Source organism: Oryza sativa, chromosome 7 (genome assembly GCF_034140825.1).
Source record: "Oryza sativa Japonica Group chromosome 7, ASM3414082v1".
NCBI lineage: Eukaryota > Viridiplantae > Streptophyta > Magnoliopsida > Poales > Poaceae > Oryza > Oryza sativa.
This window is the reverse complement of record NC_089041.1, coordinates 1,693,237-1,707,762: the sequence shown is the minus strand read 5'-3', so window position 1 is coordinate 1,707,762 and position 14,526 is coordinate 1,693,237. Positions and strand designations below refer to the sequence as shown.

The 14,526-nt window shown below is 41.9% G+C and overlaps 2 protein-coding genes across 5 annotated transcripts; one reads left to right on the top strand and one right to left on the bottom strand.

Annotated features, from left to right (window-relative positions):
• The first annotated feature begins 1,840 nt into the window (after positions 1–1,840).
• On the top strand, positions 1,841–9,463 carry LOC4342335 (L-type lectin-domain containing receptor kinase SIT2-like). The gene is made up of 3 exons (XM_066312259.1): positions 1,841–3,682; positions 7,692–8,550; positions 8,590–9,463. Exons 1-3 carry the CDS (start codon positions 1,872–1,874, stop codon positions 9,358–9,360), a joined length of 3,441 nt encoding a protein of 1,146 aa, XP_066168356.1. The 5' UTR covers positions 1,841–1,871; the 3' UTR covers positions 9,361–9,463.
• A 394-nt stretch (positions 9,464–9,857) lies between these two features.
• On the bottom strand, positions 9,858–13,528 carry LOC9267138 (probable LRR receptor-like serine/threonine-protein kinase At3g47570). 4 transcript variants are annotated; one of them, XM_026026745.2, is made up of 3 exons: positions 11,384–13,528; positions 10,574–11,236; positions 9,858–10,456 (listed from the first exon to the last, which is right to left on the bottom strand). In XM_026026745.2, the coding sequence occupies exons 1-3, from the start codon at positions 13,491–13,493 to the stop codon at positions 10,047–10,049; spliced, it is 3,183 nt and encodes a 1,060-aa protein (XP_025882530.1). In that variant the 5' UTR covers positions 13,494–13,528; the 3' UTR covers positions 9,858–10,046. The 4 variants fall into 4 exon arrangements, with proteins under 4 accessions (XP_025882530.1, XP_066168355.1, XP_025882532.1 ...); XM_066312258.1 differs by having other exon boundaries at positions 10,574–11,233; XM_026026747.2 differs by having other exon boundaries at positions 10,574–12,280; positions 13,208–13,527.
• Positions 13,529–14,526: the final 998 nt, after the last annotated feature.

Here is a 14,526-nt window from a genome sequence, read left to right as displayed (position 1 = left end):
TGTTGGCAAACTGTTTTGTTTGACCATCAATGTTGTGTAGACTGGAGACGTAATGTTGTTGTTGTTGTATTCATCAGGAAAAATACTTTCATAACATGTAGCCACTGCTAAAATTTTAATTATAAAACTTAGCTTTAGAGTTGATTTTGATTTTTTTTAATGTAGTCTATTTTTGAACCGTGGCTTTTAAATCTCTAATAGAAGATATTTGCTCTGGTTCAACAAAAAGTACCTCGAGGTAGCGGTAACTTACGGTACTAAATCCTTTCCGATCATTGAATCTAACAATGCCCATTCTGCTCAGCTAGATCCAACGATCGGAAACGATTTAGTACCGTAAGGTACCGTTATCTCGAGGTATTTTTTGTTGGACCGGAATAAATCTCCTAATAGAAACATACATAAAAGTTTTATTCATTAACTGTTTTTCAGTTGCTTCGCTCATTTTTCTAAGGCTAATCAACTATAGTTCAACCGATCAAAGCCTATAGTTTTCTAGAAATTGGTACTCAGATCAAATTGCCTGCTTTATAGACCTTGTCAATACTCTCAATGACTTGCATTTTGGATAGGAAGGGGTATTTGTGTGAAATCAAGGTGTTGATTTAATCTATATAGTGCACAAATTGATAAATACACACTTATCACTAAAATCGTAAATAAATCATATGATATATGACCAATATACCCTTCAAGGAAGGAGGACGGCTGAAGCGAAGAGGAACGAATGAGAAGGGCGAGGAAGGAAAGTGGATGAGTATGCGGATATTATGGTGCGTGAAATTGTCAACTTGGTCATCCATATTATTGTCCTTGGACATTCCATTTTCGACGTCTTCTTTCTTTTCCTTTTCTTTATCAATTATTGACTGTAGAATAATATCCTTAATTTTGTAACTTTATTTGCTCTCGATAAGCTTAGCAGCCCCACATGCTATGAAGTTGACCATTGAATGGTCTCCAAATTATTGATAAGCCAAACCCCCAGAGATGGTCTTAGGAAAACCGTTTCTCTATTCTATAGGAATCTTTGACTACGAAACTACTGTTCTTTTTTCGACTAATTGCACATGTCCAATATACCTGGTAATCACTAAAAAGAAAAGAAACACTACTGTGACTGAATCACCTTATGAAGTATCAAAACTATTTGGGAGCAAAATGTTTTGACAAATTATATGCTGAAAAGACTTGTTCCTTCTGTGAATTAAGGATTAGTTTGGAGAAATATGATTGGATGGATGTCGTTATAATTCTGAATAGACTGAACCATCGATACATAGTCTCTTGTTTGTTCCATTCATTTTTTTTCTAGAATGCTAAGTAATTTGTTATATTTGTGATGACCAGTCAGAGTTGAGCAACTCGTGCTAGATCATAGCTCAAGCTCAACTCGAACTAGAAAATTATGACTTAATGATGCAAAGATAACTTAATTTTAATCCAATGGCGTGTTCCCACGTTGAGTTAGATTATGAGGAGGACATAAACGTGTATGATTAGCCATGGTCACTGATTTTGAAAGGACTGAACTAATGTACTTGCATGACCATATTCTTCAGCGTTGATCGAGTAATTAACAGTCATAAACAGCTCAGGTACGGTTCAGAACTGGAATAAAATAGTGCAACTTCTACTGTATATATATTCTGCCTTAATTATAGACTGCAACTGCAGGCAACAAACCACCTGCACCATGGCTTGAAGCAAACTAGCTTCATCCGTTTTCCAGAGCAATGGGTGGCATCAAAATCATAACCAAAACATTCTTTCTCTTCCTTGCTCTCAGCCATAAGTTCTTCGCTGCTGCTGGAGAAGAGGAGCGATTCCTCTACTCTGGCTTCTCTGGCACCGACATCCTCGTCAACGGTATGGCCATGGTCACCCCAAATGGCCTCCTCCAGCTCACCAATGGCATGGCACAGTCCAAAGGTCATGCGATCCACCCAACACCACTGCGCTTCCACGAGCATGGTTCCAATGGTACGAGGGTGCGATCCTTCTCCGCCTCTTTCGTGTTTGCCATCCGTTCTATCGCCCCCGGAGTGAGCGCGCAGGGCCTCACCTTCTTCGTCTCCCCGACCAAGAACTTCTCAAGAGCCTTCTCCAACCAGTTTCTTGGCCTCCTCAACAAGAAGAACAACGGCAACACAAGCAACCATATCTTTGCCGTTGAGCTTGACACCGTTCTAAACAACGATATGCAAGACATCAATGACAACCATGTTGGCATCGACATCAATGATCTTAGGTCCGTGGATTCCTACAACGCTGGCTATTATGATGACAAGAATGGTACCTTCTGCAACCTAACTCTTGCTTCTTTCGATGCAATGCAAGTATGGGTGGACTACAATGGCGAGAGGAAGTTAATCAGTGTGACCTTGGCCCCTCTTCATATGGCCAAACCAGCAAGGGCATTGCTTACAACCACTTATGACCTATCACAGGTTCTCAAGAATCAATCATATGTTGGTTTTTCATCCTCAACGGGTATTCTTGATACACATCACTACGTGCTTGGTTGTAGTTTTGGTATGAACCAACCAGCTCCGGTCATCGATGTCAAGAAACTACCAAAGCTGCCTCGTTTAGGCCCAAAGCCACAATCCAAGTTATTGATAATCATCCTTCCTGTAGCTACTGCAACATTAGTACTTGCTATTGTTAGTGGCATAGTTGTACTTAGACGACGGCAAATGAGGTATGCTGAGCTGCGCGAAGATTGGGAAGTTGAATTTGGTCCTCACCGGTTCTCTTACAAGGACCTATTCCATGCTACGGAAGGGTTCAAAGACAAACACTTGCTTGGCATCGGAGGATTTGGGAGAGTGTACAAGGGAGTGCTTACAAAATCAAAGTCGGAAGTTGCAGTGAAAAGAGTGTCACATGAATCAAGGCAAGGAATGAGGGAGTTCATTGCTGAGGTTGTTAGTATTGGCCGCCTTCGTCACAAGAATATTGTGCAACTACATGGCTACTGTCGACGTAAAGGAGAGCTTCTATTGGTGTACGATCATATGCCAAATGGAAGCCTTGATAAATACTTGCACAACCATGATAACCAACAAAACCTAGATTGGTCTCAAAGGTTCCACATCATCAAAGGAGTTGCATCTGGCCTACTCTATCTCCATGAGGATTGGGAGAAAGTTGTTGTCCACCGAGATATCAAGGCAAGCAACGTGCTTGTTGATGCAGAGATGAATGGTCGGCTAGGCGACTTTGGCCTTGCAAGATTATATGACCATGGCAGTGACCCACAAACTACACATGTGGTTGGCACCATGGGATACATAGCTCCAGAGCTAGCACGCATGGGCAGGGCCTCTGTTCTCACCGATGTGTTTGCATTTGGCATGTTCCTTCTTGAGGTGACATGTGGACGAAGACCCATTATGCAAAGTGAAGAGCAAGATTGCCCTATCATGTTGGTTGATTTGGTGCTTCTACATTGGCGCAATGAATCACTTATTGATGTCGTCGACAAGAGGCTTCAAAATGAATACAATATTGATGAGGCATGCCTAGCACTAAAGCTAGGGCTGCTATGCTCACATTCCTTGCCTAGTGCAAGGCCCAACATGAGGCAAGTCATGCAATTCTTGGATGGCGATATATCATTCCCAGATGAGGTATTGGCACAACTCCTAAGCCATGAAGGGCAGGAGCATATCATCGTGTCTTCTCCGCCACCGTCGACAAGCTTTGGTACAGTATCAACTGACCTCTCCGGAGGAAGATAAGCTCTCAATGCAAGTTTGCTCAAACCTAACATGGACTTTAGTCAAAATCAACCGAAGCCTCCGTTGGGACAATACGAAGTAGACAACATAGCCCTCCACTTAATTTTTTTTAGATAATTGGACTTCATATCTTAACATTTTTATAATTTTATAATATAGAATTTACACACATAGGAAATAGGCCTCTCAACATGTGTTTTTCTTTGTTAGTACTAGTTGTTATTTGCATAGTTGATAGTTGCTAGAAAAATTTTGAGCACCGTTGAGGGAAATCTAACGTATGTAACATTATTTATGTACTTGTAGTTATCTCGCTCCTATTTTTTTTTGTTTTTGTTCACACTAAATGCCTAGTCGGATTGGAGAAATTTTAGCAAGAATTAATTTTGGAGGAACCGAACATTTCCTTTAAAAATCCTGTAAAATTCCTGTGTTCTGATAAAGCCATGAACAGCTCAGCTGCGAGTTCCTTCTTCCATCTTCAAGCCGTCGTTCGTCCCCATCTGCCACTATTCATGGGGGTGAACCGATTCTAACGTGAAGGCGATCGATGGCCTCTGGTCAGTCTATCCATATGTCCTCAGTCTCACGGAGGTGAACAGGCAGTCTGTTTTGACTGTGGAGCCATACTTGTAACTGGGAGACCTGTACTCAGAAGATTGATCAGGCAATTGTATCTGAAAGTTCAGGCTGATGTGCATGTTAATTTGGCTTTAAAAAAAGCTACCCCAATTTTCAATAACTGAACCATAACTATTACTATTTCAACTTTGATCGATAATTACTCTTAAATGGTTATACTACAACGAATGAGAGCATCTTGGTTATATTTAAGATGAAATACAGTTTGTATCTTTTGTAATATTTGTATTTTTTTAAAAAAAAGGACGAGGGATCAAAGTCTTTTTTTAGAAAATGGATTAGAAAACCCGGCTCTGAAGGAGGATGTACACAGCCAAGACTGATCAAAGTTTGAAAATGAATAGTGCCCACTATCTATTATATGAAAACGAAGGTAGTATCTGTGATCTTGTGTCTTGTCCATCTTTTCCCTTTTGTTTTCTTTTTAGTTAAATGGGCTTTGTGTTGTTTAATTGAACATCTGTGGGCTTGTCCATGTTTTTAGTTCTCACTTCTCATGGTACGGAAGGCCCTAAATTCTGAAATTTCGATGGGCCTTCTATCTAGATTGCGCATATTCGGCTATAATTAAGAATTATATGCTACCACCCAAATATATAGCCGAACCAAACAGGAGGACAGTTAATTTACTCCATCCAATTAAAGAAAAATGTTGTTTCATACTTTTGGGAGTCAATAGAGCATAACTTTGATCATGTAATTCTCTTGTATAAAAAAAGAAATAGTTACATAAATATAATGCTACCAAGCTTTTTCTATTAAAAAAGCTTTTGATATACTAAAAATGGAAAATTTTGTAATATTTCAAAAGTAAGAATGATAGCTAAAGCTAACTTATATTGACTATATATATATATGGATTTTTGGAACAATGACCAAAACAGCCATCCCTCCAAACCATGCCATCTACCCCCTTCTCATCACCACCCAACACCAAAAGGCTAATCCCTCGATCTCTTTCCGTAGTTTAGACTTTGGATATCGTCGCCACCAAAAAAGGATGCATCTATCGATGGCTCATCTTGAAGAAGTCCGCTATACTTCTCCCTCTTCCCTCTAGATAATTTAAAGATGATTCCCTGTCCAGCTGAAATTTCTTAAGAGAGTTTTCGAGTTCGTGTTCAAAACTTGCTCTAAAAACCGTAACTTTGTATTATATTGAATATCTCTTGTAAAAAGAAAATCTTTTGCTGGTATAAAACTGTAACCTACGGCATAAGCACCTGGGAGCTACGGAGAAGAACAGCGTCCACCCCTTGAATAGGCCGATGTGGGTGTCACGCCGACACCGACAACCACCGGCAACCCCTTTGTTTTGTTTATGTCATTTTCCATTCAATCCTTGTGGATGCAGAGACTAGGTTTTAATCCATTTTCTAAAAATATATAAATTCTGTTGACTCTTATTTGGTAGGTGTACCCTGCAGTGTGAATTGCATGACACTAATAGTTTTTTATGGTCTGTAAGTTGTGACTGTGACCCGTACTTTTGAGACCTTCAATTCCAACTTGCAATAGTATCCAATTATTTATAGTTACTAATCTTTCAAAATTGAAACGTTCATTTGCATGGATTTTTAAACACCGCTATAAGAGTAGAAGTAGAGAGCATATAGGGGGTTCACGAAGTACCTCATCCGTTCAATTTTTTTGTTGTTTGAAACTTCAAATATCATTAACGATTACCTAAGTAAAATACTGCAAAATCATTTTTTCAGCAAATATCATTTTTGATGTGCCCAAAATGGTCAAACCTATTTTTTAATATAAAAGAAGCTATTACTGAACTCCCAATTACATCAATGTGACAAAACCATACTGAAATTAACTAAGATGCAACCAAAACGTTTAACAAAGAGGATTGCTACGGCCCAACAGGTTGTATCGGGCGGTACTGGTACCCCGCAGAACCAAAACACATCTACCGTTGAATCCGGGATGGGTAGGATCGGGAGAGAAAAGATGAGCAAGGGTGGATGCGGCGTTCGAGTCCGTTCCTGGGGCGGCGCAGAGCAACAAGGCAACGCCAGTGGCGCGGGAGAGGATAAAGTCCGGTGGCGGCGCGCGAGAGAAAAAAGAGAACGACGGCAGCGCCGGAGAGGAACAAGGGAAGGACGGCGGCGCGGGAGAGGAACAAGTCCGGCGGCGGAAGAGGAACAAGTTCGGCGGTGGCGGAAGAGGAATAAGTCCGGCGGCGGCGAGGAAGAGGAACACGGCGGCGGCGGCAAAAATCATCTAGCATAGCTAGGGTTCGAGCCGCCCAATCCAGACCCATCTATTGCACACGAAGTTACTCTTTTACCCTTCCAACTCTCTTCTCCATGCGGGACCACCTAAGGGACATTTTTGGTACCGTGCGGTACCACGCAACACCAGCCATTGGATCAGGCCAGATCCAACGGCCAGCATTTGGTACCGCTATGGTACCGCGTGGTACGTTGGACAGTAAAAAAACTCTTTAACAATAGTTCATTACAAAAAGAGAAATCAGGAAAATCTAGGGAAGTCCAATTAATCCTGAGATTAGATCACTGCCCATATAATTTGGCTGCATGAATTTTTTGTGTGTGTCTGTGTGATTGAAGGGAGCTTACTATTAAACCCTGCATAGGAGATTTTCTATGTTCTCATTTGCGCTACTAATTTGCAGGTGCAGTGTGGAAAAACTGCTAACTGGGACACCCGGTCAATTCAAACTTAGACAAAACAAAGCACAGCTTTAGACTCTGACATGAACTTCTTTTCTTTCTTCGAGAAAGAGAGTGCCCACCTCTCCCATTTCTAGTAGCAGACTAGCTATTTACCCGTACACACTTGACATGAAGCTATATTGACTGAAGAGCAAGTGCAACCACATAGCAGCACACTGCAACAAATGCAGCTTCCCCCTGTTGTTAAACCTCTTCCCTGAATGATCTCTCTCTCAGGTTTTCATAGAGCCATGTCTGGCATGAACCGTTCGAGCTTTCTTCCACTATTTTTCATCATCATCGTCATCAAGCTCGGTATCGGTCTTCTTCCATCCTTCACTACAGCTGTCGACGATGGCCAGTTTGTGTTCAACGGCTTCCTCAACAGTAGTCTCACCGTCGATGGAGCAGCCATGGTGCTGCCAGGGGGATTGCTCCAGCTGACCAATGGCACCGGCATGATGAAAGGCCATGCCTTCCATCCAACTCCTTTCCGCTTTCGCGAATCGCCCGGTACGACGCTGCACTCCTTCTCCGTGTCCATCGTGTTTGGTATCATCTCTGCCTACCGTGAGGTTGGCACGGACGGCATGGCCTTCTTGATCGCCCCGAGCTCTAACTTCTCCGACGCGAATGCGGCGCAACACCTGGGCCTGTTCAATTACAAAAACAATGGAAATATGAGCAACCATGTTTTTGCTGTCGAGATCGACACCGTACGAAACAACGAGTTTATGGACATCGACAGCAACCACATCGGCATCGACATCAGTGATCTTCGCTCAGTGAATTCTTCTTCGGCAGGATACTATGATGATAACACCGGTGGATTCCAGAACATGAGTTTGATTAGTGGTGAGGCGATTCAAATTTGGATCGATTATGATGCACGGGCAATGCGGATTGATGTGGCATTGGCTCCATTCAAAATGGCCAAACCTACCAAGCCACTACTGTTGATGTCCTATAACCTCTCAATGGTGCTGACAGATGTCGCATATGTTGGATTGTCAGCAGCAACTGGGCCACTAGAAACAAGTCACTACATCTTAGGCTGGAGCTTCAGCATGAATGGATCAGCTCCATCATTCCTCACAGCTCAGCTACCTGACTTACCTCGTAGAGGTACAGATCGAAAAGGTTCTCGTCGGTCCAAGGTATTGCTGATAATTGTGCCTATAGCAACTGCCACATCTGCTGTTGCGGTGAGCTTGGCCGTCTTCCTCTTTGTGCGAAGGTGGTTTAAGTATGCCGAGCTACGGGAAGATTGGGAAATTGATTTTGGACCACATAGGTTCTCATTTAAGAACCTATATTTTGCTACTGAAGGGTTTAAGAATAGGCACCTATTAGGTACAGGAGGGTTTGGAAGGGTGTACAAGGGTTTTCTTTTTGAATCTAAGCTACAGATTGCCGTGAAGAGGGTGTCCCATGAATCGAGACAAGGTATAAGAGAATTTATTGCAGAGATTGTTAGCATCGGCCGCCTTCGGCATCGCAACATCGTGCAGTTACTTGGTTATTGCCGGCGTAAAGGTGAACTTCTCTTGGTCTATGACTATATGCCAAATGGTAGCCTTGATAAATATTTGCACTGTAATAGTACCCGTCCTAGTTTAGATTGGAATCAACGGTTTCGAATAATCAAGGGTGTTGCATCTGGTTTATGGTACCTTCATGGAGAGTGGGAGCAAGTTGTCATCCATAGAGATGTCAAAGCCAGCAATGTGCTTCTTGACGAAGAGATGAATGCCCGCTTAGGTGATTTTGGCCTTGCAAGGTTATATGATCATGGCACCGACATGCAAACCACACACCTGGTTGGCACCATAGGGTATCTTGCCCCTGAGCTGGCAAACACAGGTAAGGCTTCACCCGCCACCGATGTTTTCTCCTTCGGCATATTTGTTCTTGAGGTTGCTTGTGGACGAAGGCCCATTGAGCACGGAATGAATAGTGAGTACAAGTTCACGTTGGTAGATTGGGTGATTGATCGTTGGCACGAGGGATCACTTCTTGAGGTAATGGATCCAAAGCTCCAAAATGGATATGATGATGATGAGGCATGCCTAGCTCTAAAACTAGGATTGCTTTGCTCACACCCATCACCTATTGCAAGGCCAACCATGTGGCATGTCATGCAGTATCTTAACCATGACTTGCCATTTCCAGAGTTGATGGCGATGGACATGGTGCGAAACCAATGGGTGGACTCACCTATTGAATATTGCCAATCAGTGGCGAGCGATGGCACCATGTCTGGCCTGTCTGAAGGGAGGTAGCATCCATCTATTGCCATATGTACACCTAGTTACTTGATTTAGTTTTGTAATTTTGAGGTATATTTCCTCCTAGTTAATTCTAGTATGATTGTCAGGCTTCTAAAATAAAAAAAAAGTTACTACTAAATGCTTGTTTAAGCATGGGTTTGTGTAATCAAATACGTATTGTTGCATACTTACAACCATCTAAAAAAAGTCTTTCTTTTTTTTTGCGGGGATGTCTAAAAATCTTGTTACTAGTCCGTAGAGTGAAGAGTCTGTATTCTTGGAGATGAGGCAAACCTGGAGATGGCCAGTGGTGTTCTCTGTTCTGAAACACTGATAGTCAGACAATCGGATGTCAGTCAGTGATGTTAGGCAGTAGGCACAGGAAAACAAAAATCATATCATGGTAAAAGTTTCAGAGAAAAATCAGTTTACTAATCAACCATAGTTTTGATCAGTGAAAAACAGTACATCGGCTACTTGGACAACTAAATCAACACAATGACCAGTAATAAAGAGAACACTTCAAGCTGAATACTTTAATATCTTCTCCCCAATCTGCATATATATTACAACTCTCAAACTAGTACTCCCTTCGTCCTAAAAAAAATAAATCAAATCCTAGTTATGAATCTAAACAAACACTTATGTAGATTTATAGTCAGGATTTGATTCTTTTTGGAACGGAAGGTGTACAGATATTATTCAGTCCTCTGGCTCCCTGTAGAATCAGCATAGTCCCTTTTTATCCTCTCCAACTTCACAACAACATCCTTCATAGTTGGCCTTTCATCAGGTGCATGGCTGCAACACATTAGGCCCACCTCAAATATTGGTACAAGAAGGTCAGTGATCAGCCTGCTAGAAGCAGCATCTTCATGTGCATTATCATTGTGGTTAGTACCACAATCTTTGTCACAGTCCTGCAGAAGATTGCTGTCCACAACATCAGTAAGCCTCAGTGGAAATGCTTGATGAACCCACTCCCTGAGGCTCAGCTCTCCAGCAAACATGGGATCTGTCGGCATCTTCCCAGTGAAAACTTCCAGTAGCATGATCCCGTAGCTGAACACATCGCTCTTCCTCGAGGCTTTAGCCATGGAACAATACTCTGACAACAAAAATTATTGCAAAACAAAAGCTGGGTTTAGCTACAGAAGTATCAATCAACGGATGTAATGACAGAGGAGCTGCTGCATAAAGGAATAAAGATAGTCAAATTAATTACCATGTGCCATGTACCCAATTGTTCCAAGCATGCTTACTGAAACCATGGAGCTCTCATCACCTAGCAACAGTTTCGCAATGCCGAAATCGGCAACATGTGCTGTCATCTCATCATCAAATAGCACGTTGCTAGGTTTCAAGTCACAATGCAGCACAACCTCATAGTGCTGGTTGTGTAAGTAATCCATTGCCATAGACACATCCAGCATAGTGTCCAATCTCTTGAGGAACCCAAGGCGCGGCATCCCTTCCGAGTGTAGGTGTTTCTGTAAGCTCCCATTAGGCATGAACTCAAGCAACAATGCTCTGAAGTCCAGATTGGAACAGGTGTTGAGAATTCTCATCAAGTTGCGGTGCCGAGCCATGCGCAGTACTCGGCATTCGGAATCAAAACTCCTCGTAGCTTCTTCTAGCTGCATGTTAAGGACTTTTATTGCGACAACCAAATTGTCACTCAGCTGGCCCTTGTAAACCTTGCCAAAGCTTCCTGATCCCAACAAATTCTGCTCACTGAAATTATCAGTTGCACGGACAATATCATAGTAGGAGATTATCTTGTGGCTGACAGCATCAACCATCATTGCAGAATCCATTATTACCTCCCTCTGCTTTGCATTTTTCTTTCTGCTCAGTAGGTACAAGCAAGTTGCAACTACAAGTCCTACTGCCACAATTGCAGGGAATACAAACTTTAGGATGTGTGCATGAGCTGAGTGAGAATTTCCCAGGCATGGTGAAAGTCCTAAACGAGAGGCACCACACAGCCCAGGATTACCCATTAAAGACTGCATAGTAATGTTCAAGAACACACCTCCTTCTGGTACCTGACCTTGTAGATTATTGAAGGAGAAATTAACGTTTGTGAGGTAGGTCAAATTGGCAAAGTAGCTGGGAATTCTACCAGATAAATTGTTGGAGGACAGGTCCAGTATGGCTATATTTGATAGTTTCCTGAAAGAGTCTGGAATTGAGTCATCAAACATGTTATATGACAAATTCAAGTAGGTTAGCATTTGAAGCTTCCCGAGTGAAGCCGGAAGGCTACCGAACAAATGGTTAGCAGATAGATCAATCTGGTTAATTTGTGTCAAGCTGCTAATATCATCTGGTAATGGTAATAAACCAGTCAAGGAATTGTGAGACATATTGATTACAAGAAGATAGTTAAGGTGGAAAATGCTTGGTGGTATAACTGAAAAGAACTGGTTATTGGACAGCGAAATGTATTGCAGGTTAGTGAGATTACCAAGGCCAAGTGGTAAAACACCGGATAATTTATTGTCGTGAAGAAGCAATCGTTCTAAGCTGTTCAGAGCAGAGATTTCTGTTGGTATGGGACCAGACAAGCTATTGCCGGAGAAGTCAAGCATCCGAAGGTTTTTCAACATCATGATGGATTCTGGAATTATATTGCTCATTTGGTTGTTTGAAAGATCCAATAAGTTGAGAGCACTTAGATTTGACAGAGATGCAGGGATGCCACCAGTTAACTGGTTGCCAAATGCAAAAAAAATTACCAACTGATTAGAGAAGTTGCCCATATAGTCAGGGAGATTACCAGTAAAGAAACTATTCGATATGTCGAGAGTTTGGAGTTGTCTGCAATTGGAAAGAGTTGGCAAGAAATCAAGCCCACCATGAAGCAAGTTCCATCCGATGCTCACTATGTTCAGGGCTTTGCTATTCCCAAATGTGGCTGGTACAGATCCTGTCAATGAGTTGGATTTCACAACCAGAAAAGATAGTTCAGTTAGGTTACCAACAAAAGCAGGAAATGGGCCAGTTAGTTGATTGTGTGAGAGATGCAATCTTGAAAGTTTTCTCATGTGTACCAATCCTGGTGGAATTACACCAGTTAGATTACAGAATGCAAGCTCTAGATGAAGAAGCCCAGTGAGATTACCAAGCACGTTTGGGATTGGTCCGAAAATGTTGTTGTTGCCCAAGGCGATGACAATTAGCTTTGGTAGCTTAGCTAACCATGTTGGCAAAACATCTGTGAATGAATTGTGGATCAGATTAATTCTCTCGAGATGTCGACATGCTGCCAATCCAGTAGGAATCTGGCCTCTGAAACTGTTCCAATGGAGATCGATCCATCTCAACATGGGAAGACTGAAGCTTCCATTGTCAGGTATAGGTCCAGTGAGCTTGTAGTTTCCCCATAGGAACAGCTCTTGCAGTCTAGACTTGTTGAATATGGAGGGAGGCACTGGCCCCTCGAGCTGATTCACATGCAAGCATAGGTATTCAAGATTGGGCAATGATGAACCGATTCCATCTGGTATGGATCCTGACAAGCTATTGTTCCCAAAGTTTATGTAGGTTAACAGAGGTGTGTTGTTGAATATGTTTTCAGGTATGTTCCCACTCAAGTCATTCTTGATGAAACTCATGTACCTAATGTCATGCAGGTTTCCTAGCTCTGTTAAGATGTGCCCTGACAGGTTGTTGTAGCTTAGAACAAGAACTTGGATTCTGGTCAAATTTCCTATGGATGATGGTACACTGCCTGACAATCTGTTTCTACTGAGATCAAGAACCCTGAGACGAGTTAACCTTCCAAGATCATCTGGGATGGGGCCTTCTAGCCCCGTGTTGGTGAGATTGATGAAAGACAGGAAGGAGAGATTACCAAGATGAGGGGTAACCATGCCATGTAGAGGAATGTTGGGGAGCTCCAAGGCAGCGACGGCGCGCCGTCGCCGACGATGGTGGCTGCAGGAGACGCCGATCCAGCTGCAGAAGGATGTGCCGGTTGTCCAGTTAACACGAAGGATGCCGAGAGGATCAGACACCTGAGCTCTGAAAGCAAGTAGAGCAGTGAGGTCAGTGTCATTGCTGCAGCTCATGGGCAGAGCTGCAGCTAGCAGCAGCAAGACCACCACCGACAGCATGATGTGAGTAGATGGGATGATCATCTCAACACTGGAGTAGCAATGTATAACTAGCTGGCTAGTGTAGTAGTAGTAGTACCAATGCAAAGCTGGAGTGGCAATAGCAAAATATATATACTTTCTTCGTTTCATAATGTAAGTCATTCTAGCATTGGCTACATTCATATCGATGTTAATAAATCTAAACATATATGTGTATCTAAATTCATTAACATCTATATGAACGTGGATAATGCTAGAAAGTCTTACATTATGAAATGGAGGGAGTAGTAGTTAGATTTGGCTACAGATACGCGTTGCCAGTATGTCAACCAAATAATAATAATGAACAGTGACTTGGTGACGCACCACGACCATGGTATGCAGACAAATACCATCCAGCTGCATTCTTTTCTTCAACTCCAAAATAGAACTTACTCATTTTCCATTAGCACACTTACCAAACTGCTAAACGGTGTGTGTTTTTAAGAACATTTTACATAGAAGTTTGTTAAAAAAAATCAAATAAACCCAATTCTTAAGTTTCTAAGTGCTAATGGATTATCTCGTTTTACATGTTGCCAAAAAGCTAAACCAAATTTCTCCTAAAAAAAAAAAGGCTAAACTAAATTGCAGATTCAAACAAGGCCTAGTTGTGACAAGATGGAAATCAATTTTTTCTTTGCCCCTTCAGTTGTCCTCTTCTTTAATTCTAGCATGATGTAATGCTACTACCAGTCAGAAAAAAAAAAGCCTAAGGGCCCCTTTGATTTATAGGAAAAGCATAGGAAATTTGAAGGATTTCAATCCTATGGAAAAATTTCCTATAAAACCCTTTTAAAACAAAGGATTGAATCCTATACTATCCTTTAAAATTCCTATGGAATGGGTGATCCTATAGAGATTTTGGAGGAAAGTTAGCAAGAGGTCCAACTTATTGGAAAAATTTCTTTGAGGGCCCCTTTGAATTAAAGGATTTATGTAGGAATTTCATAGGATTCAAATCCTATAGGAAATTTTCCTATTTGGCCCTTTGATTCAAAGGATTGAAGCTTTCCAAATCCTATGAAATTCCTAT

Excerpts from the sequence above, each read along its gene's own strand:
- LOC4342335 (XM_066312259.1), top strand. The coding sequence starts at position 1,872 with ATGGCCATGGTCACCCCAAATGGCCTCCTCCAGCTCACCAATGGCATG. Across the intron at positions 3,683-7,691 it reads GGGCAGGAGCATATCATCGT|CTCTAACTTCTCCGACGCGA; the intron begins GTCTTCTCCGCC and ends GATCGCCCCGAG. Across the intron at positions 8,551-8,589 it reads GAGAATTTATTGCAGAGATT|TTACTTGGTTATTGCCGGCG; the intron begins GTTAGCATCGGC and ends AACATCGTGCAG.
- LOC9267138 (XM_026026744.2), bottom strand. The coding sequence starts at position 13,493 with ATGATCATCCCATCTACTCACATCATGCTGTCGGTGGTGGTCTTGCTG. Across the intron at positions 10,457-10,573 it reads AATTGGGTACATGGCACATG|AGTATTGTTCCATGGCTAAA; the intron begins GTAATTAATTTG and ends TTTTGTTGTCAG.